The 23,806-nt window shown below is 42.7% G+C and overlaps 1 protein-coding gene across 10 annotated transcripts in view; it reads left to right on the forward strand.

The window, feature by feature from the left end:
• MAPK10 (mitogen-activated protein kinase 10) overlaps positions 1-23,806 on the forward strand; it is a 335,312-nt gene that overhangs the window by 208,828 nt on the left and 102,678 nt on the right. For all 10 annotated transcript variants that reach the window (XM_073600094.1, XM_073600122.1, XM_073600104.1 and 7 more), the window contains one exon: positions 20,759-20,928. In XM_073600094.1, coding sequence (XP_073456195.1) covers positions 20,759-20,928 — 170 coding nt within the window. The remainder of the gene's footprint in view (positions 1-20,758; positions 20,929-23,806) is intronic.

Below are 23,806 nucleotides of genomic sequence, written 5' to 3' on the forward strand. Positions count from 1 at the left end.
CCTCCCTGACTCTCCAATGTGCTTCCTCCTGCATGCCCCCATCATTCCTCTCAGCCGCTACCGTAAGTCGGTACTGCCTCATCCCCTAAATGCGGCTAGGAAACTGAAACCCATTTACTGGAAAAGCAGACAAGTTCCAAGCCACTCGGAATGGATCCACCTTGTGAACGATATTAGGGCTGCAGAGGAATGGATGGCGACATATAAGGACAGACATGATAAATGGTATGTAATTTGGGCCAGTTGGATTCATTATATAGATGAGGCCCGTACAAACACACAAACAACGGACACCGACCCTGTAGGTGGATTGTAACTGTCAGAAAAGCTATAGACTTGACTTAATCATCCGAGATATTTGATACATAACTGCTAGCATAATTTATTAGAGTGCATTCTTTCTTTTCCTTTATTTTTGTTGTTTGATTTACATGTTTTATGTTTCCTGTATCCGTTTGCCATCTGGCTTTATTTTTTCTGGCCAAATCAGTGGTGTCTGTTCATTAATGCCGCTAAAGTTTGGTAGCAGGGCTAGAGACAAATTAATAGTGATATGGTTCATATGTTCTCATGACCACAAAGTAGACACCTCTGTATCTAACACCCTCTATGTTGGATGGCCAATCGGGCCTTATAATATGTACTCTGTTCAAATACCTGTTTGGGCTGCTTTGTCCTTTTCCCCTTCTTAGTTGTTATCTTATTGTTCTTTTGACTGTTTTGTCAGAATTGTGAACATAAATAAAGATGATAAAGATTAAAAAAAAAGAAGCTCAGGGTAAAGTTAATGGACTGGCCAAGCATGTCTCCAGACCTAAACCCTATTGAGCATCTGTGGGGCATCCTCAAACAGAAGGTGGAGGAGCGCAAGCTCTCTAACATCCACCAGCTCCGTGATGTTGTCATGGAGGAGTGGAAGAGGACTCCAGTGGCAACCTGTGAAGCTCTGGTGAACTCCATGCCCAAGAGGGTTAAGGCAGTGCTGGAAAATAATGGTGACCACAGAAAATATTGACACTTTGGGCCCAATTTGGACATTTTCACTTAGGGGTGTACTCACTTTCGTTGCCAGCAGTTTAGACATTAATGGCTGTGTGTTGAGTTATTTTGAAGGGAGAGGAATAGGAAAGCTGCCTTTACTGGTCACCATCTGAAAATGCTGCCTGGCTATGATGTCTGACTCTATTAGCTCTGAGGCATATAACAATAAACTGCTTGCTTACCGCCTCACTAAGGAGTACAGTGGCAGAGTGACTCTCCTGTGCTGGACCACATATGTAATACGTGATTCAGCACTTTCAGGTAGGGGACGCATGGGACCGCCTGATCAGCAAAGAGGATGACAGGACAGAACTCTGTGAATGTAAACAATACAGAGTTCTGTCCTGTCAGCAGGGATGTGCTGGCTTTTGTTTCCCTGCAAAGCAAGGAATAAAAACTGGCACTTCCCTTAGTATACAGTGAATGCACCAAGCACTGTTAGGCACATATTTAACCTCTTAATCACCCTAGATGTTAACCCCTTCCCAGCCAGTGTCATTAATACAGTGACAGTGTATATTTTTATAACTGATCACTGTATTAGTGTCACTGGTTCCCACAAAGTGTCAAAAGTGTCAGTTAGTGTCCCGACTGTCCACCATACTGTCACAGTACCGCTATAATTCTCTGATCGCTAGACATGTGCATTCGTTTTCGTCCGTATGCATTTTCGTCCGAATTTCGGGTATTTTCGTTATCGTTTTAACAAACGATAACAAACGTGCAGAATCCGAAAACCGAAAGATCTGACATAAGCAAATGCTTTATTTTCGTTTTCGTTGCGACAAAAGTTCGATATAGATAGGAGATTCAACATGATGCTGACAATAGCGATCTGTGTCCATCGAACCTGTGGTCGAAAGTGTCTAACCTTAGCTCTATTAGTCCAAGATTATTCTACATAGAGAGAGAAGATTCGACATAGAGAGAAAAGATTCAACATTATAGAGACAATAGCAAAAAAGGTTGAATGTGCCTAACCTAACACTATTAGTCCAAGATTATTCGACATAGAGAGAAAAGATTCGACATAAAGATTTGATGAAGCAGTCACCGCGAGCAGACATTTATGGTCAAATGCTCCACCCATAGGCTATAGAAGAATTCTAATGTTGGTTGACTAGTAATAATAATTAATAAATATAATTATTACTAGTGTCATACAACATTAGAATTCTACTATAGCTTGTAGGCGGAACATTTGACCGGAAATGTGCGATTACGGTGTCGTACAGTTTAGCTGCTCTGTCGAATCTTCTCAGAACATTTGACAAACACCATAATGACAGTCAATTATCTGTATCTGTATCTGTCAATGACAGATTCAACTTTAATTATATCGGATTTCCGGAATGCATTTTTTTAAAGGAAACAAAATAAATAAAAACGAATTTCAGGAGTAGGGATGAGCCGAACACCCCCCTGTTCGGTTCGCATCAGAACATGCGAACAGGAAAAAAGTTCGTTCGAACACGCGAACACCGTTAAAGTCTATGGGACACGAACATGAATAATCAAAAGTGCTAATTTTAAAGGCTAATATGCAAGTTATTGTCATAAAAAGTGTTTGGGGACCCGGGTCCTGCCCCAGGGGACATGGATCAATGCAAAAAAAAGTTTTAAAAACGGACGTTTTTTCAGGAGCAGTGATTTTAATAATGCTTAAAGTCAAACAATAAAAGTGTAATATCCCATTAAATTTCGTACCTGGGGGGTGTCTATAGTATGCCTGTAAAGGGGCGCATGTTTCCTGTGTTTAGAACAGTCTGACAGCAAAATGACATTTTGAAGGAAAAAACTCATTTAAAACTACCCGCGGCTATTGCATTGCCGACAATACACATAGAAGTTCATTGATAAAAACGGCATAGGAATTCCCCAAAGGGGAACCCCGAACCAAAATTAAAAAAAAAAAAACGATGTGGGAGCCCCCCTAAATTCCATACCAGGCCCTTCAGGTCTGATATGGATATTAAGGGGAACCCCGGCCAAAATTAAAAAAAAGAAAATGACGTGGGGTTCCCCCTAAATTTCATACCAAACCCTTCAGGTCTGGTATGGATTTTAAGGGGAACCCCGCGCCAAAAAAAAAAAAAAAACGGCGTGGGGTCCACCCAAAAATCCATACCAGACCCTTATCCGAGCACGCAACCTGGCAGGCCGCAGGAAAAGAGGGGGGGACGAGAGTGTGGCCCCCCCCTCCTGAACCGTACCAGGCCACATGCCCTCAACATTGGGAGGGTGCTTTGGGGTAGCCCCCCAAAACACCTTGTCCCCATGTTGATGAGGACAAGGGCCTCATCCCCACAACCCTGGCCGGTGGTTGTGGGGGTCTGTGGGCGGGGGGCTTATCGGAATCTGGAAGCCCCCTTTAACAAGGGGACCCCCAGATCCCGGCCCCCCCCTGTGTGAAATGGTAAGGGGGTACTTACCCCTACCATTTCACTAAAAAACGTCAAAAATGTTAAAAATGACAAGAGACAGTTTTTGACAATTCCTTTATTTAAATGCTTCTTCTTTCTTCTATCTTCCTTCATCTTCTGGTTCTTCTGGCTCTTCTGGTTCTTCCTCTGGCGTTCTCGTCCAGCATCTCCTCCGCGGCGTCTTCTATCTTCTTCTCCTCGGGCCGCTCCGCACCCATGGCATGGGGGGAGGCTCCCGCTCTTCTCTTCTTCTCTTCTTCATTTTCTTCTCCGGGCCGCTCCGCAATCCATGCTGGCCTGGAGGGAGGCTCCCGCTGTGTGACGGCGCTCCTCGTCTGACAGTTCTTAAATAACGGGGGGCGGGGCCACCCGGTGACCCCGCCCCCCTCTGACGCACGGTGACTTGACGGGTTTTCCCTGTGACGTCACGGGGAATGCCACAGGGAAGTCCCGTCATGTCCCGTGCGTCAGAGGGGGGCGGGGTCACCGGGTGGCCCCGCCCCCCGTTATTTAAGAACTGTCAGACGAGGAGCGCCGTCACACAGCGGGAGCCTCCCTCCATGCCAGCATGGATGCGGAGCGGCCCGAAGAAGAAAATGAAGAAGGAAGAAGAGAAGAGGATGAAGAAGAAGATGAAGAGAAGAGCGGGAGCCTCCCCCCATGCCAGCATGGGTTGCGGAGCGGCCCGGAGAAGAAAATGAAGAAGAGAAGAAGAGAAGAAAAGAAGAAGAGAAGAGCGGGAGCCTCCCCCCCATGCCATGGGTGCGGAGCGGCCCGAGGAGAAGAAGATAGAAGAGGCCGCGGAGGAGATGCTGGACGAGAACGCCAGAGGAAGAACCAGAAGAGCCAGAAGAACCAGAAGATGAAGGAAGATAGAAGAAAGAAGAAGCATTTAAATAAAGGAATTGTCAAAAACTGTCTCTTGTCATTTTTAACATTTTTGACGTTTTTTAGTGAAATGGTAGGGGTAAGTACCCCCTTACCATTTCACACAGGGGGGGGCCGGGATCTGGGGGTCCCCTTGTTAAAGGGGGCTTCCAGATTCCGATAAGCCCCCCGCCCGCAGACCCCCACAACCACCGGCCAGGGTTGTGGGGATGAGGCCCTTGTCCTCATCAACATGGGGACAAGGTGTTTTGGGGGGCTACCCCAAAGCACCCTCCCAATGTTGAGGGCATGTGGCCTGGTACGGTTCAGGAGGGGGGGGCCGCACTCTCGTCCCCCCCTCTTTTCCTGCGGCCTGCCAGGTGGCGTGCTCGGATAAGGGTCTGGTATGGATTATTGGGGCGACCCCACGCCGTTTTTTTTTTTTTGGCGCGGGGTTCCCCTTAAGAATTTAGGGGGAACCCCACGTCATTTTTTTTTTTTATTTTGGCCGGGGTTCCCCTTAATATCCATATCAGACCTGAAGGGCCTGGTATGGAATTTAGGGGGGCTCCCACGTCATTTTTTTTTTTTAATTTTGGTTTGGGGTTCCCCTTTGGGGAATTCCTATGCCGTTTTTATCAATGAACTTCTATGTGTATTGTCGGCAATGCAATAGCCGCGGGTAGTTTTAAATGAGTTTTTTCCTTCAAAATGTCATTTTGCTGTCAGACTGTTCTAAACACAGGAAACATGCGCCCCTTTACAGGCATACTATAGACACCCCCCAGGTACGAAATTTAAAGGGATATTACACTTTTATTGTTTGACTTTAAGCATTATTAAAATCACTGCTCCTGAAAAAACGGCCGTTTTTAAAACTTTTTTTTGCATTGATCCATGTCCCCTGGGGCAGGACCCAGGTCCCCAAACACTTTTTATGACAATAACTTGCATATTAGCCTTTAAAATTAGCACTTTTGATTTCTCCCATAGACTTTTAAAGGGTGTTCCGCGGCATTCGAATTTGCCGCGAACACCCCAAATTGTTCGCTGTTCGGCGAACTTGCGAACAGCCAATGTTCGAGTCGAACATGAGTTCGACTCGAACTCGAAGCTCATCCCTATTCAGGAGTAACTAAATACATTTATTTTTCGGACGAAAACAAAATTCTGAAACGAAATATTTCAGTGTGCACATATCTACTGATCACTGCCATTACTTGTATAAAAATAAATACATTAAAATTCAGTATATATACCATAGTTTGTAGATGCTATAACTATTGTGCAAACCAAGCAATATACACTTATAGGGATTTTTTCTACCAAAATATATGTAGCAGAATATGTATTGGCTTAAATTCGATTTTTTTTTCTATTGGATATGTTTTACAGCAGAAAGTAAAAATATATGTTTTTTCAAAATTTTTGGTCTTTTTTTGATTATAGCACAAAAAATAAAAACACTGTGGTGATCAAATACCACCAAAAGAAAGTTTTATTTGTGTGAAAAAAATATATAAATTTAATTTGGGTACAGTGTTGCAATACTGTGCAACTGTGAGTTGAAGTAACACACAGGCAAAAAAATGGCCTGGCCATAAAGGGGGTAAATCTTCCGGAAGGCAAGTAGTTAACATCAAAGATTAGTTAGAACTGCGTATCGCTATGTCTGGTTAGTGTCTCACATAGTATTTGCGCTGGTGTATCTGCATGACACCCATTCTCAGGGCAAAAATTATACTACATCCCTAGGCCAGCTGTCTTATGCTACACTGTTCCCCCTAGAAACAGCCATTAGCCAGCCAAAGTATCACACTGACTACATTAGACATCATAACCACATAAGACTTGCCAGGGCTGGATACAGAAATAATGAAAGAACAGTCTGCCTACTCTGAATCAGTACACCTGGAACCGATGACTAGAAGATCTCTTAGGACCAAATGACCTATGTTTAACTTGTTTTCACATAGAATCCTTCTCAGTGTTGACTGAGAATGTTCTTATTTGAATATTTGCTAGAACCACCAAGATTTGCACCCATAAACTGTCATTTTATTCTGTTTAAAATTTAGTTCTTAGTGTAGGAACCCTGTAAACCATTTCTACAGCAAAGATACGCAAATTGTGCAAGCAGAGCATCAGTCTTTTTTTATCTACAGGAATATGTTACCAACAGCTAACATGATGTGATGCTGACTGTGTGCCTCCCCTGATAGTCCTGCCACCCTATAATACAGCCTGTGTTGGCTGTATAGAAATTTGGCACTTCCCAGACATGTAGCATTTTCAGAAGGAGGGGTCAGCAATGGCATCTTCCATATTTCTCTTTGGGTAAGGGCTATTTTTTGAGATTGAGGCTACATGTACACTGGAGCTCATAAACGGCCGTTTTTTGGAGTTTGGGCATTTTTCTTTTAAAGCCCATTAACTCCATTCTATATTATCCTATATGTTCATGCACACGTGGACATTTTTGGATGTTTATCAGCAGTGGAGTTTATGGGCTGTTTTCTGAACGCCATAAAATCGCGTTCAAGAGCAGTACTGGAAATGCCAGACACCGGTAAAAGGTGTTAAACGAGGGTTAACGCTGTAAAAAGAGCGTTAAGCCTCATTCGGCATTTCTCTGCCTCTATTCAAAATCAATGGTTCCCTATGGGAGCCCATTGATTTGAATAGAAGTCGCACCAGAAGTCGGATCATCATGATCATCATCAGCCCTTCGGTCTGGTATGGATTTTAAGGGGAACTCCCCTCCGCCGAAAAAACGGCGTGGGGGTCCCCCCAAAATCCATACCAAACCCTTATCCGAGCACGCAGCCCGGCCGGTCAGGAAAGGGGGTGGGAACGAGCGAGCGAAGACAGCGGAGAAGCCCGGCAGGAAGACAATGGAGATCGTGGAGAAGAGGCCGGAGAGCGCGGAGAAGAAGGAAGAGACCCCCGAAGTCGGAAGTGACCCCCGGAGCTGCCTAATAAATTACTTTAAAAACCTGTGTAGTGTACTTTATTTTTGACACTTTTTTTCCAGGTGAATGGGTAGGGGTACGATGTACCCCATACTCATTCACATAGGGTGGAGGGCCGGGATCTGGGGCCCCCCTTATTAAAGGGGGCTCCCAGATTCCAATAAGCCCCTCAGCCGCAGACCCTGACAACCAAAGGCCGGGGTTGTCGGGAAGAGGCCCTTGTCCTCATCAACATGGGGACAAGGTGCTTCGGGGTGGGTTGCGCAGCCCCCCCCTGCCCCGAAGCACCTACCCCCATATTGAGGGCATGCGGCCTTGTACGGTTCAGGAGGGGGGGTGCTCGCTCATCCTCCATCCCATTTTCTGACCGGACGGGATGCTTTCTAGGATAAGGGTTTGGCATGGATTTTGGGGGGACCCTCACGCCATTTTTTCGGTGAAGGGGAGTTCCCCTTAAAATTCATACCAGACCGAAGGGCCTGGTATTGTCCGAGGGGGGAACCCCACACCAATTTTTTTTTCATTTTGGCGGGGGTTCCCCTTAATCCTCAGCACACAAGTTGCACCGCAAGTCAGATCATGATGATCCGACTTCTGGTGCAACTTCTATTCAAATCAATGGGCTCCCATAGGAAACCATTGATTTTGAATAGAGTCAGAGAAACGCGGCTAAAAGCTAGCGCCGCTAAACATGCATTAACGGCAATGCAAAATGCTGATAAAATCTCAGAAAACAGGAAGGGGGGGGTAAAAATACCCAGGAGAACGAAACAGATGGACTTTGTAGGCACCAATCATAAAAATCAATGTAAACTTTTATTTATACACAAATTTAAAAAAAAAAAAAAAATCACATAAACGTAAACATTTTTTAAAAAACGCAGTACATTGCGGAAATTGGTATTATATGTCACTACATAAATGTATGAGAACGGATCGGGGAATAGCCCCTATACCAGAGGGAGGGATAAACCCCTTCCGTTCCCATTAAATAACCTCAAACTGATATAGCTCGGTATGGCTCTACATGTTTCGCAAATTTGAATGCTTCTTCAGGAGCTTGTTTGGGTTACCTGTAATGGGAAATAATAGAGAAGGACATACACCAAAAACAAAAAAACAAACATACAGTAGCATATTAATATTATTTTTGCATAAAGACTTTTCAATAGTGCATCTCCACTGAGAACCACTGAGTACCGTGAGGAAACGATTCCAAAGGCCCAAGATTCAACACGCATATGGTGACCTGTGATAACATGCGGGGACGTGTCTGGTAAAGAGATTTATATCACCAGTAGTCTCAAGGGGGGTAGTGAGCTAGAGAATCCCAACTGTCCAAAAAAGGGGGGTAATAATAACCAATGTACATCTGTGGTAAATCCAGAGCATTCATATGTAGAAGAGAGCATAAGGCACAACTAGATGGGGGGTGGGGGTCAGGGAGGGAAAGAAAGAGAGAGAGGCAAGGAAAGGGGAGGAGAAAAGAGGGGGGGGGAGGACGGGGGGAAGGGAGGGAGAAAGGAGATACCAAAAAGGGGGAATAGACAGAGGAACTGGGATATAGCAAGTAATGTACCAGCCAGAGTAAATGGATCTGTCTTCAGATCAGGTAGAGGTTATGGATAATTGAAAAGCCATGCATTCAGAGACAAAGCCTCCAATGACCAAGGTGCATAAGGGAATCCAAAGACTGTAATCTGAAGATGTAGATAAAATCTCGTTTTTAAAGCAGTGTTTTCCTGCCAGCAATCTGACGTTCAGAACAGCCGTTTATTAGCTCAAGTGTGCATGGAGCCTGAATCTAGAGACTGAATTTGATCGCCGGTAGAAACTAAAGAAAAAGTTTTTGTTTAGACCAGATGGTTTATTACGACTCAGTTTGTTGTTATCAATAAGATTTAGAAAGAAGCAGATTTTATTCCACAGAATATCCAATTATCAAGAATTGGTACTATCCTAATATTTGCAGAAATACAAGGTCACCACAACCCCCTTTTATTAGGATGACACAGCTGACAGGCTTATATTACTTTATTTGAGGAGAGAATCTCTTTGCTGTCACTTCCCAGACAGAAAGCACTGTTATAAATTCCCGGGTGGCTAAGTGCAGTATATTTCAGCATCATAGACACACTGGTGTATTTGGTTCTCTTGCTCTTGGATAATACATGGGCATATATAAATCAAACTTATGGGACTTTCAATGATGTGACTTTCAGATAGTTCACCCGAATGCAGTAATTTTATTTCAAGTACAGCAGCTTGTGCTGTAAATAATATGAGACCATGGATTTGGAACAAGCTGGGTTGGTGTGTTGTCATTCAGCACAAAATCAATTACTTTTTTCCTGTTCTTTTATCAGCATGTTAAGATATATGATAGTGGGACTGTGATCATGAGCCATTCATAACTGAATTTGCAAAGAATATTATTTAATAGTATTTAAGTGAATATTTATGTACTCTTACTAATTCATATTACTAATTCATATTCTAGCTTCAAAATACATATAACACTATTGATTTACACTTCTTGGACCTGCTATTGTATCTTTTAAAAGCAAAAATGGGCTGAACTGGGTGGTAGAACTATTGGTTATTGAATTCAGTGCTTGAATCCACCCTGCACACATATTTCTAAAGAACACTATTAATATCGGGACCTGATTTATAGAAAGACCAAAAAGGCCAGGTGGGGCAGAAGACTGAGCAATGATGACTGGTCTAGGGAGCAAAAACATTGCAGTAAACAAGAGCACCTTTTCATACACTCTAATGCCCTGTACACATGGTCGGATTTTCCGAGGGAAAATGTTCGATGGGAGCTTGTTGTCGGAAATTCCGACCGTGTGTAGGCTACATTGGACATTTTCCTTTGGAATTTCCGTCACACAAAATTTGAGAGCTGGTTCTCAAATTTTCCGACAGCAAATTCCGATCGTGTGTACACAATTCCGACGCACAAAGTTCCACGCATGCACGGAATCAAGCAGAAGAGCCACACTGGCTATTGAACTTCATTTTTCTTGGGTCGTCGTACGTCTTGTGCGTCACCGCGTTCTTGATGTTCAGAATTTCCGACAAGATTTGTGTGACTGTGTGTATGCAAGACAAGTTTGAGCCAACATCCATGGATTTTGTTGTTGGAATGTCCGATAGTGTGTACGCAGCATTAAGTTCAACAAGGATGCATAAGAATTTTACAATTTAGTTGAAATAGCTGAGCATATTCAAGCCTAGAGTGATTTAGGTAGCGTCAATAGCATAGAGAATATCATATATGTATTCCACAAAATGTGTGGTGGATGGTAGGCCTAATGCCGTGTACACATGGGCGGACTTTTCGACCGGACTGGTCCAACGGGACAAATCCGGCGGACAATCCGATCGTGTGTGGGCTTCTTTGGACCTGCAGCGGACTTTTTCGGTCGAATATCAGACGGACTTTAGATTTGGAACATGTTTCAAATCTTTCCGGTCGAAAAATCCGCTCGTCTGTATGCTAGTCTGGACAAAAACTGACACTAGGGCAGCTATTGGCTACTGGCTACCAATTTCCTTATTTTAGTCCGGTTGTACGTGATCACGTACAAATCCGTCGGACTTTGATGTGATCGTGTGTAGGCAAGTCCGTTCATTCGAAAGTCCGTCGGAAGACCGTCAAAAGTCCGCTGAAAGTCCGTCGGAAAGACCGTCGGACCTTTGATGCCGAAAAGTGCGCCCGTGTGTACACGGCATAACAGTTCGAAACTGTAGTGCTTGGAGTGAAGAGCAATATAAACTAATTTTAGTAGAAGAAAGGAGAAAGGAAAGGAAAGAGGAAGGGTCAAAGAGGGTGGGGTCAGGGTCTCCTTCAGTCTGCCCAGCATGCCTAGCTGTGTCAGTAAAGCCTATACCAAAGTCTTGAGTAGACCTCATTTATGGTTCCAGAAGAATGTGATCAAAGCTTAGGGGTAAGAAATTGTCCAACCATGGCTTCCAGATTTTTATGTGTTTGGTCCCTTGTTCTAGTAAAGTAGCCTCTGTTTTACTATGGATCATATCTTATGTTATTCTATGCTTTGTCTCAAGAAGGCACAGTTTGGGTGTCTTCCACGCCTTAGCAATAGTTTGCTTGGATGCTGTAGTGACATACTGTATAGAAGAGGCTTAAATTGGGCTGGAGTTAGATCAGGCAGGTGTATGTTTAATAGGGCCACTGCAGAGCCTGGGGTAAATGGGAAGTTGGTAATCTTGCATAGCATCTGCCCAAAATTTGGAGACTAGTAGACAAGACCACCACACATACAGATGGGTTCCTGGTTCCACACATCCCCCAAAATGGTTAGAAGAAATGTTAGGGACCATTTTGGCAATTCTTGCTGGGATTAAGTACCACCTAGTGAGAACTTCATAGTTAGCCTCTAGGGCTAGTATATTTATAATATATCCTGCTAAGCTGAGAGTCATACATAAAGGCAAAGCACAATTCTTCATGTTCCCTAACTGGCCTGGGGGGGCTCCTCCAGGCTGATAGATCTGTATTGAAAGATGCTATAAACGCACACATTCCTTCTTGTTTGACCTTTTCTGGTCTGAGAGATCCTGTAATGTTCAAGACCTGTAGGGCTACTGAAGACTGACCTACAATCAACGCAGTTCATTAAAAGCTCTGATGAACACCACATACTCACCCCTAAATCTTCCTGTCCAGCTGGAGCAGGAAGGCTACCCCTATTTAGGGTGACTTTGTTGTTCAATGTTTTGGGTGAAAGCCTATGGAGTGTTTGGGGCTGCAGGCAGGGTGGGGGGGTTGGGTTTTGGGATCCTCTGTTCTGGATCAAAAGTTTTATGTGTTTTTTTCCCTTGTTTTTTTACAAAAATCTTTTATGCACGTTACTTCAATGCTACCATCTACACAACTGCATGCACATGTGTTTCCCAATGCTGCTCCCGGAAGGGGCGCAAAAGATGTGTACCATGGGCCCATCTAGGAAGCTCTTTGCCATCTTGTCTCAACACGCTGTATTATCCTGACATCCTAGATACACACTGCACCAACCATCCAGACCCTTAGCCTCCTCCATGGAATGTAAGGGGCCTCAATTCCAAAATTAAGCGGGCCTTAGTCTTTAAATATATACACAAGCGCAAACCCCATATTATATTCTTGCAAGAATCACATTTGGTTGGAGCAAAAACACTGGTCCTCCATAGAGCGTTTGTGGGCAGCACTTTTCACTCTGCTTACTCAAATTACGCCAGAGGTGTCGGTCCTGGTGGCCAAGTCATTATTGTGTTCCACGAAAGCTGTCAAATTGGATCCAAGATTTGTGGTTCTGGTGCTTCTCATTAATAACCAACCTTACACGTTTGTAGCAGTATATATACCACCCCCATTCACTGTGGCAGTATGGGAAGCAATGATGGCAAAGGTGCTCCAGGTGGCGGAGGGGCCTATTATCCTAGCAGGGGATTTGAATGCTGTATTATCGCCTGACATTGATAGACAGGGCGCAGCTGCCAGAGGTGGTTCCCCACTGGAAGCTTGTGTGAGGCTTTAGAACTTAGAAGAGGCATGGCGATGGAAAAATCCAGGTATCAAAGCATACTCCTGTTACTCTTCCACATTTAGCACTCTGTCCAGACTGAACATGTGCTTTGTTTCTAAGGAAATGTTGCCGAGGGTGGTTGGTGTCCAATATCTTCCGCAGGCTATCTCGGATCACTCCCCCCTGCTTCTCACCATTGACATGGAGAGTCCGCGGGGATATGTCTTATGGCAGCTAAGCCCCTTGTGGCTAAAGGAGGAGTTTTTTGAGAGGTCCACGGCAACAACAATAAATATTTTCTGGAACATAGAGGTGAGGTCCCAATAGGCGTTACCTGGGATGCATTTAAGGCAACACTCAGAGGCTCCATAGCAGGGGTTATTAAACAGTTACAGTCCGACAGGGAGTGGAAGATCCTTGACTCGGAACAAAAAGTCACAGAAGCTGAAGTAGAATACATTAAAAAACCTAATACTGAGACTCATAGAATGTTGAGGGAGGGAGTTTGTCATTTAGATTTAGTACTAGTAGAAAAAACCCCAAAATAACTACTGTACCAGATGCAACGTATCTTTGAGTTTGGGGATAAGAACAGTAGATTACTTGCATACCTAGCACACTCCCAGCAGGCTCCGGCATCCATTCCACGTATATACGATGCACAAAGGAGCCTTTGCACATTACAGGCTGATATTGCCAACTCTTTTGTTGCCTTTTACACTGATTTATACTCCTCCAGGGTAAACGATGGGCAAGGGGAAGTTCAGGACTACTTGGCCCCAATTCCTCTCCTAGAACTCTCAGGGGAGGTGGCTAAGGAGCTGGAACTTCCGATCACAGTGGATGAAATTAGGACCACTGTGTGTTCCCTTAACCCAAATAAGACCCCTGGGCTGGATGGCTTTCCGGTTGAGTGGTACAGTACCTATAATGAGAGTCTGGCCCCTAAACTACTTGAAATGTATAGGGATGCATTCGATAAAGGCATACTTCCAGAATCTCTGAGGGAGGCACTCACAAGGACCACAATTATTGCAAGTCATACAGACCCATATCCCTAATAAATGTAGATGCAAAAATACTAGCTAAAATCCTTGCCCAACGGTTGCATAAAGTGATCGCTTCTGTCATCCATCCTGATCAGACGGGTTTCATACCTGCAAGGTCGACGGCCATAAACCTGCGTCGTCTCATTACTATCCTCCAATCGAAAGGCACCAGTCCTGATACCCGAGTGGTGGTGTCGCTAGACACACATAAAGCATTTGATCCCATTGAATGGCCCTACTTGCTAGCAGTACTTGAGTGGATTCGTTTCGGACCCAAATTTATAGCCTGGTTACGCCTGTTGTATGCTAGTCCGATGGCCCGTCTGAGGGTTAATAACATCATTACAGATACCTTTGAAATAAATAGGGGCACTCGACAGGGGCGGGTGGCGCTGTCCGGGGTTGCAGGATTAATGCATTGGAGGAAAAAACATCACTCTATGCAGATGACATGCTGCTGTACTTGGCAGAGGCAGAGGGATTACTACTCAACACTCTAGATAGAATCTCCAGGTTCGGGGAATATTAAAGACTCAAAGTGAACTGGAATAGGTCTATAATTTTCCCGTTTAGTTCTGAGTATGATCCTAGTTTGCCTCCTGAGGTACCGTTGCAAATGGTATCTCGATTTTGGTACTTGGGGGTTGAGATCCAGCTCCCACTAAACAGGTACACACCTAATAACCTATCTCCCAAACTGATCCGTCTGAAGGATAACTTACAGATGTGGTCTAAGCTGCCTCTCAATCTCCTGGGACGAATCAACATATTTCAAATGATCTACCTAAACTGTTTACAGAAATTAATAGATTACTCTCTTCATTCCCCAGGGGTTCTAAACCATTTAGGGTGTCACTGGACATGTTGTTCTTACCGATACGGGCGGGAGGCCTGGCACTGACGAATTTGCAGTTTTACTATCTGGCGGCCCAGCTGACACATGTACATTGATGGTTTTTCCCGGCAATGGACATTGCGTCAGTGGCCACACAGGCTGCCCAAGTCAACTCATATGAGGTGCTGATCAATGTACTATACCGAAAGAGTCCCTACCCAGAACGAGGAGCAGGAATCCTCAAACTTTCTTACAGAATATTTCACACGTGTAACACCAGAGCAGGGGTGTTCCAGTTTGACCGTCTCTCCGAATGCCCCTTTGTGGCACAATCCCCAGCTCGTGGAAATATACAAAATCCCAGATGGGGCACGTTGGGCAGCATATGGAGTTAAATATACGCATCAACTCTTTAGAGTTGGAATTTTCAAGTCCTTCACGGACTTGAAGTCCGAATATAGGATCCCAAATACATATTTCTTTTGATACCTTCAGCTGCGCCATGCAGCAAAAGCACAGTTTGGTGGAGGCGGGGCAGAGCTATCCACATCTGTTATGGAAAAATTACTAATATAGGATGACCATTTAAAACTAATCTCCAGGTATTATTCTGTCCTGCTCCTCTTCTCCTAGGATGGAGAGGGTAGCTGCACAGTGGAAGACTGATATACCATCCCTCATGGGGGAATCCTGGTCTGAGGTCATGGAGACTCTGCTGCCTTCAATGATCTCAGCCAGAGATAAACTGATACAGTTTAATTATTTGCACCGAACATACTACACCCCGACCCGGTTACACAAAATGGGAAGACAGGACTCACCGGAATGCCCTAGATGCAGGAGTGCAGCGGGAGACTATTTCCATATGGTGTGGCAGTGTCCCCTAGTGGAGAGATTTTGGAAGGTGATCCTAGAATTTCATCAAAACAGATTGGCCCTCCCTAACATTTATTCCCTGGGAGGAAGAAATATCTAGCTCTCAGAAAACACTATTGAGAATGGCCTTCTTCTATGCCAAAAAAGCGCTAGCTCTTAGATGGAAGAACCCGACCCCCCATCACTCCAAAATTGGGTGGAACTCATTAATAAGGCATTGCCAATGTACAAGATTACATATACGGCTAGACGTTGCCCAAAGAAGTTTGGAAAAATATGGGCCGGATGAATGAAACATGTGTCTGGCGAGATTGAGGTGTAGCAGAAAAACAACAAAGTGAAAAATGAATAATATAGTATGGACCATGATGAAATTGAGAACACAAGGCAGTAGACTAGAATTTAGTTGAATTGTTGTAGATTGATGGAGAAACACATAGACTGGTTTCACCCAATGTAATAGTTTTTCTTTATTAACCTCCCTGGCGGTTTTCCCGAGTGTGACTCGGGGTTAAAATTCAGGACCATTAGCGGTAACCCCGAGCCACACTCGGGATTACATCGCAGGATCCTGGTGTGGCTTTACTTACCTTGTCCCCGGGATCCTGCGATGTCCCCCTCTGTGTCTGTGGGCTCCGTCCTCCTCCGAAGCCTCTCCGTGCCAGGCTCCGTTCCCTGCGAGCGGCGCGACGCACGGGGGTGGAGCCTGGCGGCAAATTCAAAAAAGTGTAAAATCATAACACATACAGTACTGTAATCTTACAGATTACAGTACTGTATGACATTATTTCACACCCATTTTGTCCCCAGTGCTTTGTCCTATGCCCTGCATGTAGTTTTATGTTATATATACTGTTTTTTCTGCCTGGAAACTGGAGATTGTCCATAGCAACCAAAAAGTGTCCCTTTACATCAAAAGTGGCTTTAGACCAGCTAGAAAACAGCGATAGTAAATTAGAACACTTGCAGAATTGAGCGATAGTGAATGGTGGGGAAATTTATTTTATTATTAATTTTTTTTTTTTTAATTATTTATTTTTATTTATTATATTATAATTTATGTTTTTGTGTTTTAAACTTTATCATACCCGGGATATCTACTAGACTCTTGTTTGGACAGATTTAAGTGTGTTATTGTTAAGAATTACAGACCTACAATATAAAATGCCAAATTTCCATGCAAAATAATTGTACCGCTTTCAGCACCTAAAATCCGAAATAATCATACCGCCAGGGAGGTTAACAAGTTGAAACAAATGGATGCCATGATGCACATGTCCTGATCATATGTTACAAGGTTATGTTAGAATACTGTCATTGCTGTAGCTACTACGAATGAGCATTGTGCGTTGTAAATGCATATTATTTTGGTAACTTGAATAAAATTTACCCTTTAAAAAAAAAAAGATAAGCACCTGAATGACCACAACATACAGGGATATATAATGTAATACTGACATATAATCACATACATAGGTTGGACTTGATGGACTTGTGTCTTTTCTCAACCTCACCTACTATGTAACTATGTAAAAGTTGTCAGGAGGTAGGATTAACACATGTAGAATAAAATGATGGGTGCTTGAGGAATGAAAGGGGGTATGTGGTTTAGTAGTTTAAATGGGATTTTCAGCATATCCCAAAGGACAATGGAGTGTTGGGTAACTGGATTTGGAATAAACATACATTCTTGGTGATGTAGCCAGATGAGGTTGTCTATGGGGTCTCAGTCAGCGGCCTCAAGGCTAACCTATAATGGAATTTAATTGTTCGTGTGGTATTGAGCAATTTGTATAAGCTGGGCAGCCTGATAATATTTTACCCATCCTGGATACATGCAACAGAGCCTATCAGGACATGAGCGTTGTCCAGTGAGTGAGGGATAATTCGCTTGGTATAGCATGGATAGGTGGGATGTCAGGTTGATACCCATGTAATTTAAACTTTGGGAGACCCATTTCAACAAAAAGGTAGCCTGTTATTGAATGGTCTGATTTGTAACACTCGTATTTTATGAAGGCTTGCAGATTCACAGAGACCCACAGTAGAAAATTTGGGCCAAAGCTCATTTATATACTGTAATTCTGAAGATTCTCAAAGCCTCAAGATATAATTCAGGTATGGCCACAAAACTGTATCAAAATCTTTGCTTATATCTAGTGAAAGGAAATACGTGGAGATATGTCAGTGGTGAGCTATGTGCGTTAAGAAGGTTGCTCTACACATGTTATCCTCTGCTTGATGATGTGGTATGAAGCCCCATCTGGTCTTTTTTGATCAAGGAGCCTAAAATGAGGTTCAAGCACAGAGTAAGAATTTTGAGAGAGCTCTACATTCAGGTTGAGCAAAGAAATTTTGCCTATAAATGTCCCAGCTGTTGATATCAGATTTGGGTTTGGGGATCATGTTAATTATAGCTGCAAGGGTTTCGATATGAAAATAATGTTTTGTTTTTTTTAACAGTGCATTGAAGTATTGGATAAGAGTGGAGCTAAAGCACTGTGAACTTTTTGATGCATACATGAGCCTGGAGAATTTCCTTATATTGTTCATATGCATGTTGACACTTTCAGATACAAGAACTCATAATAACAGCGCACCCTGTGCCCACCACACCTGCAGTAGAGGTTAAAAGCTTAGGGTCTGTCAAGCTGTAGGTGCATCAGTATGGCTATGGCTCCTGAATTTGCAATATTTATGCCACTGTGAACATATGTATTATGGTTTATTATTAATGGGTTTATTAGGGGAGGCTGCATACCTTCTTTCCCTTCCAAAGCGCGGAGTTTTTGTATTGTATTTTATATGTATTATGGTGGTTGCTGACAACAGGGGCTTAAATTAGGGTTTAGAAACACTTGACAATACACTTTATCAAAGCTACTAAAGGGGTTTAAGAAATGTTGTAGTAGAGGTTGAGTTTGAAGATTGTTTTGTCCAAAGTTTTGACCTTGACATTAGTACTATCAGATAAGGTTTCACAAACTCAATATTTTCCTTTTTAAATCTAAAAAAATGTACTGTATTGGAGGTGACTAAGACTAACCTTGCTCAGTAGCAGTGAGCAAATCAGTTTTAAAACCAGACTAATTAGCAAATGCATTAATTGCTAGGTTTTTTTTAACTATATACTTATAATGTATCTCTGCAGATAAATATACATTTCATCAGTTCTAAATCAGCTTCAGCTTAAATTTCTAAATTGTCTTATGCTATGTGGATCAGAGAAGCTGAAATACAAATATTTAGGAGAATTGGAATATGTTGATTTGGTAATAGTCCTGATTCAATCATCCCTAGTACTTATTTCAAATATGTGAATAAAAGTGTAGCGCTGATACGAATAAGTAAAAACTGAGGATAATCAGAATGTGAATCTGTATGTGAAGAAGCGCCTTAAACACTAATGTGACACTCAAAATCTCAAAGCAAACAAGACAATATATGTAGTGAAGCATATATCAAGTTGCACCAATGCGACTGTGCACAAACTCGAAGTCACACAAATCACTTAAGACATGTGATATATAGAACAAGCATTCAAATGTAAAGTGTGCAAAAATGGTATTAGTGATACCTGTGACAAGAATACAACCCCAAGTCACAATGAGTCACACATCTTCAATTGAATGTTCTAAACAAGTAACATGTATTCCGAATACACATGATGCAAAGGTTTGAGCCCTCAAAATATTAAATGCAAAAAAATGTATGTAAAACAGTGATGAAACACCCAAAGTGCAAAAAAATAAAAAAATAAGTGAAAATAATTGTGATGAAAATAGAAAGGAAGCTATGCGTCAGCTCACTATATGCTAGTAATCCTAAAGATCACCAAATGCCAAATGTACAGACATGGATGGATAAATGATAATATGAACAATACATGCCTAAGGTTTCAAAATAATAAATATCAGGAAACACAAATAGAAAAGTATCCCAAATCTCTTTATGCTTCTCAAGAAGCTCTAGGAATGAGCTGACATTCAGGTTAATGCCTTCACATCGATCGATTTGAGATTTGGGATATTTACACCACAATATTTTCGTCTACATGAACTCTTACCTTGCACAGTAACATGGACTCTATATACTAAATACCATGTCTGCATGATACTATTCTTTTTGTGTTTCCTGATATTTATTGTTTTGAAACATTAGGCATGTATTGTTCATATTAGCATTTATGATCAGAAGCAATATCATATCTTTAAAAATGGGTAGAAAATGTGTATAATGCCGCGTACACACGGTCGGACTTTTCGTCTACAAAAGTCCAACGGACGCTGACGGACTAAAGCTGGCTGGTAATCCGATCGTGTGTGGGCTTCTCCGGACTTTCAACGGACTTTTTTAGCCTCAAATCCGACGGACTTTAGATTTGAAGCATGCTTCAAATCTTTACGTCGTAAGTACGACGGACCCCGAAATCCGCTCGTCTGTGTGCTAGTCCGACGGACAAAAACCCATGCTAGGGCAGCTATTGGCTACTGGCTATGAACTTCCTTATTTTAGTCCGGTGTACGTCATCACGTACGAATCCGTCGGACTTTTGTGTGGTCGTGTGTAGGCAAGTCCGTTCGTTAGAAAGTCTGCTGCAAGTCCGCCGAAAGTCCGCCGGAAGTCCGCCGGAAGTCTGTCGGACAGGCTGTCGGACTTTTGTAGACGAAAAGTCCGACCGTGTGTACGCGGCATAAGTGTGCTAGAATAGCATTTGAAATGAGAATGATCATTTTCATATACTGTATACATTTCATAAACCATACATTCATTCTTGATAAACCATGTCATAAGATCAATCTTTCCTCCCATTTTCATGATCTTTTCAGTGAATTGTATTACCCTGCCACACATTTTCTACAACAAAACTGCACTTTTAATTGCACCGTGATTTTGAATGAATGCCTGATTATGTATTTGAATATGTTCTACAATATGATTATTTCTTATAACAATGTTTGTGAAGCATCTGTGCATAATTTGGATTGTTGACTTCCATATCATTATGGAATAAGGTTAATTATATTCTTTGGAAACTTACAATATAAAATGATATTCAGCATACTTGTTTATACAAAGCAGAAATATTTTAGAGTGATGCAAAAAGGAATTTGTTCACAACCATACTAAGCTTCCTCTTTCTACTTTCCTTTTACAACAGGGATTCAGTAATCAAGTGGATGTGTCTTATATTGCCAAACATTACAACATGAGTAAAAGTAAAGTTGACAACCAGTTCTACAGTGTGGAAGTAGGGGACTCGACCTTCACGGTTCTGAAACGCTACCAGAATCTCAAGCCTATAGGCTCTGGGGCTCAGGGAATAGTTTGGTAAGTGAATATATTGTACTTTTCTGCAGATAATCTCATACATAATGGGATAGAAGAAATAATGGTTTACTTGATCATGGTGCATTGTTACTAGTAGCACACTGTAACTGTTAAAGCAGAGAGAGAAAATTTTGCATGATGTATTTAATAGAAAAAAAGGAGTAATCAATAACAGTCAACTGGAATTAAACTTTTCCTGAGCCAACTTCAATCATAAATTAAATCAGATCTAAACCCTCCTATCCTATCCAAGCTGCATCATCGAGCGGTGGCTCATCTTGACAGTGGGTCATCATGAATAACAATGGATCTACATTGCTGGACAATGTGATTAATGAAGGGTTTACATCATAGGACATTATTTCCTTTTTCAAATTAATTTTTAAGCACTTCAGCCCCGGAAGAATTTACCCCCTTCCCGATCAGGCAATTTTTTGCGATATGGCACTGCGTCGCTTTAACTGACAATTGCATGGTCGTGGGACATTGTACGCAAACAAAATTTATATCCATATTTTTTACTTTGTGCTATAATAAATATCCCCCAAAAATATATAAAAAAACACATTTCTTTCTCAGTTTAGGCTGATATATATTCTCATATATAAAAAAATCGCAATAAGCGTATATTGATTTGTTTGCGCAAAAGTTATAGCGTCTACAACAGTGGTCATCAACCCTGTCCTCAGGGCCCACTAACAGGCCAGGTTTGCAAGATAACTGAAATACATCACAGGTGATATTATTTGCTGCTCAGTGATTGCAGTATTCTAGTCTGCATCTCCCCAAGGTAATACATAAAACCTGGCCTGTTAGTGGGCCCTGAGGACAGGGTTGATGACCACTGATCTACAAAATTAGGGGATAGGTTTATGGCATTTTTATTATTAATCATTTTTTTTACTAGTAATGGCACCGATCTGTGATTTTTTTCAGGACTGCGACATTGTGGTGGACAAATCCGACACTTTTGACACTATTTTGGGACCATTGACATTTATACAGCGATCAGAGCTAAAAATAGCCACTGATTACTGTTTAAATTTCACTGGCAGCAAAGGGGTTCACACTAGGGGGCGATCAAGGGGTTAAATGTGTGTCCTAGGGTGTGTTTCTAACTGTGGGGGGATGGGACTGCCTGGGGGAGGAGATCAATTGTTGTTTCTAAGCAGTAGGAACAACAGATCAGTCTCCTCACCCCTGACAGAACGGAGATTTGTCTGTTTACATTGACAGATCTCCGTTCTGTCTCTGTCAGGAGCGCTCGCGGGTGCCCGGCGGACATAGTGACAGCCGGGCACACACATCAGCTCCCAAGTGATGCAGCGAGCATGCGCACCCTCTATATTTCTCAAAGCGCCCGCCGTACAGCTACGGCGATTTGCGCAGAAGTGCCATTCTGCCATCGTCGAACAACGGCAGGCGGTCGGCAAGTGGTTAAGGGCTTTTTCATCGTGTGGGTTTCTATTATTTTTGATATTTTGGGGGGGGAGTAATAAGGGGTACTCTTGCACTCTTATTCCCCTGGTGGGTAAATTGATATCTGGGGGTGCCCTTTTTCTTAAAGAGGGCTTGCAGAATCCAGTCATGTGACTCTCTCCCCTTCCTCCACAGTAACGTCTCATGCACACTGTGCATTTTTACAGCTGCTTCTAGGAGCGTTTGTTTTTTTTTCCTGCCTCCAAACTCCCTTGCTGTCCATGCACACATAGGGCTTTTAGCAGCATTTAGTAGCAGGAGAGTTTACAGGCAGAAAAAAAAAAACAACTGCCAGTGTGTCCAGGAGCAGCAGAGTTTGGGCAGAAAAAACTCTTGATGCTACTAAAAGCTGTTAAATGCGCAGCCCATTTAGCGCCTGAGCATTAATTCATTTCAATGGCCAGAATAAATTATTGATGCCTGTAAAAGCTCCTAAAAGCTTGTAAAAGCTTTAGGCACTTTACAAGGCATTTATTTTTTTGCAAAAACGCTGCTGGTTTCTCAGAGAGTTAAATAAACATTCTGTGTGCATGAGGCCTAAAACTCTGAGCACTTGAGTAGCCTATTACCAAGCCAGAGTGCTGTCACATTTAGGCAGGATGAGGGTACCTTACGCTGGGTAACATCTAACCCATACTGACACATAATTAATACAGGACTTTTTTCAAGTTTTTAAACAGAGTAGTGGGGGAATATGGAAAAGGTAAGAATCGGCAGTGTAGTGGTGGGCTATCCAAGTGAACCTGTTACTTTTCCCTGAAAGGAAAATGCACAGGTTTGCTTTAACCACTTGCTTACTGAGCACTTATTCCCCCTTCCTGCCCAAGCCAATTTTCAGCTTACAGCGCTCTCACACTTTGAATGACAATTGTGCGGTCATGCAGCACTGCATCCATATGAAATTTTTATCATTTTTTTAACACAAATAGAGCTTTCTTTTGGTAGTATTTAATCACCACTGGGTTGTTTTTTTTTTTTTGCTAAACAAACATAAAAAGATCAACTTTTTTTATAATTTGTTATAACATTTTGCAAACAGGTAATTTTTCTCCTTCACTGATGTGCGCTGATGAGGCTGCACTGTTGGGCACTGATAGGTGGCACTGATGGGTACAGACAGCTTGCACTGATGGGCACTGATGAGGCAGCACTGGTGGGCACTAAACAGGAGGCACTGGGGGGCGTGTCCAAGATGGCCACCGGACCAGACGTGCTCTGAGGGAGCTCTGAGACTTGGCCGGCCTAACATCCGGATCCCTGCAGTATCCGATCTACAATCGGACACAAATGACAACTCGGGACCGGTATGCCCAGAGAGAGATATAATCATGCCTCTCGTAAGCCCAGGAATACCCCAAGAAAAACGGCCTCCGCAGCGCGCCTGTCTCCCGCCATAGCG

The sequence above is a fragment of the Aquarana catesbeiana genome, linkage group LG01 (genome assembly GCF_042186555.1).
Source record: "Aquarana catesbeiana isolate 2022-GZ linkage group LG01, ASM4218655v1, whole genome shotgun sequence".
Lineage (NCBI taxonomy): Eukaryota > Metazoa > Chordata > Amphibia > Anura > Ranidae > Aquarana > Aquarana catesbeiana.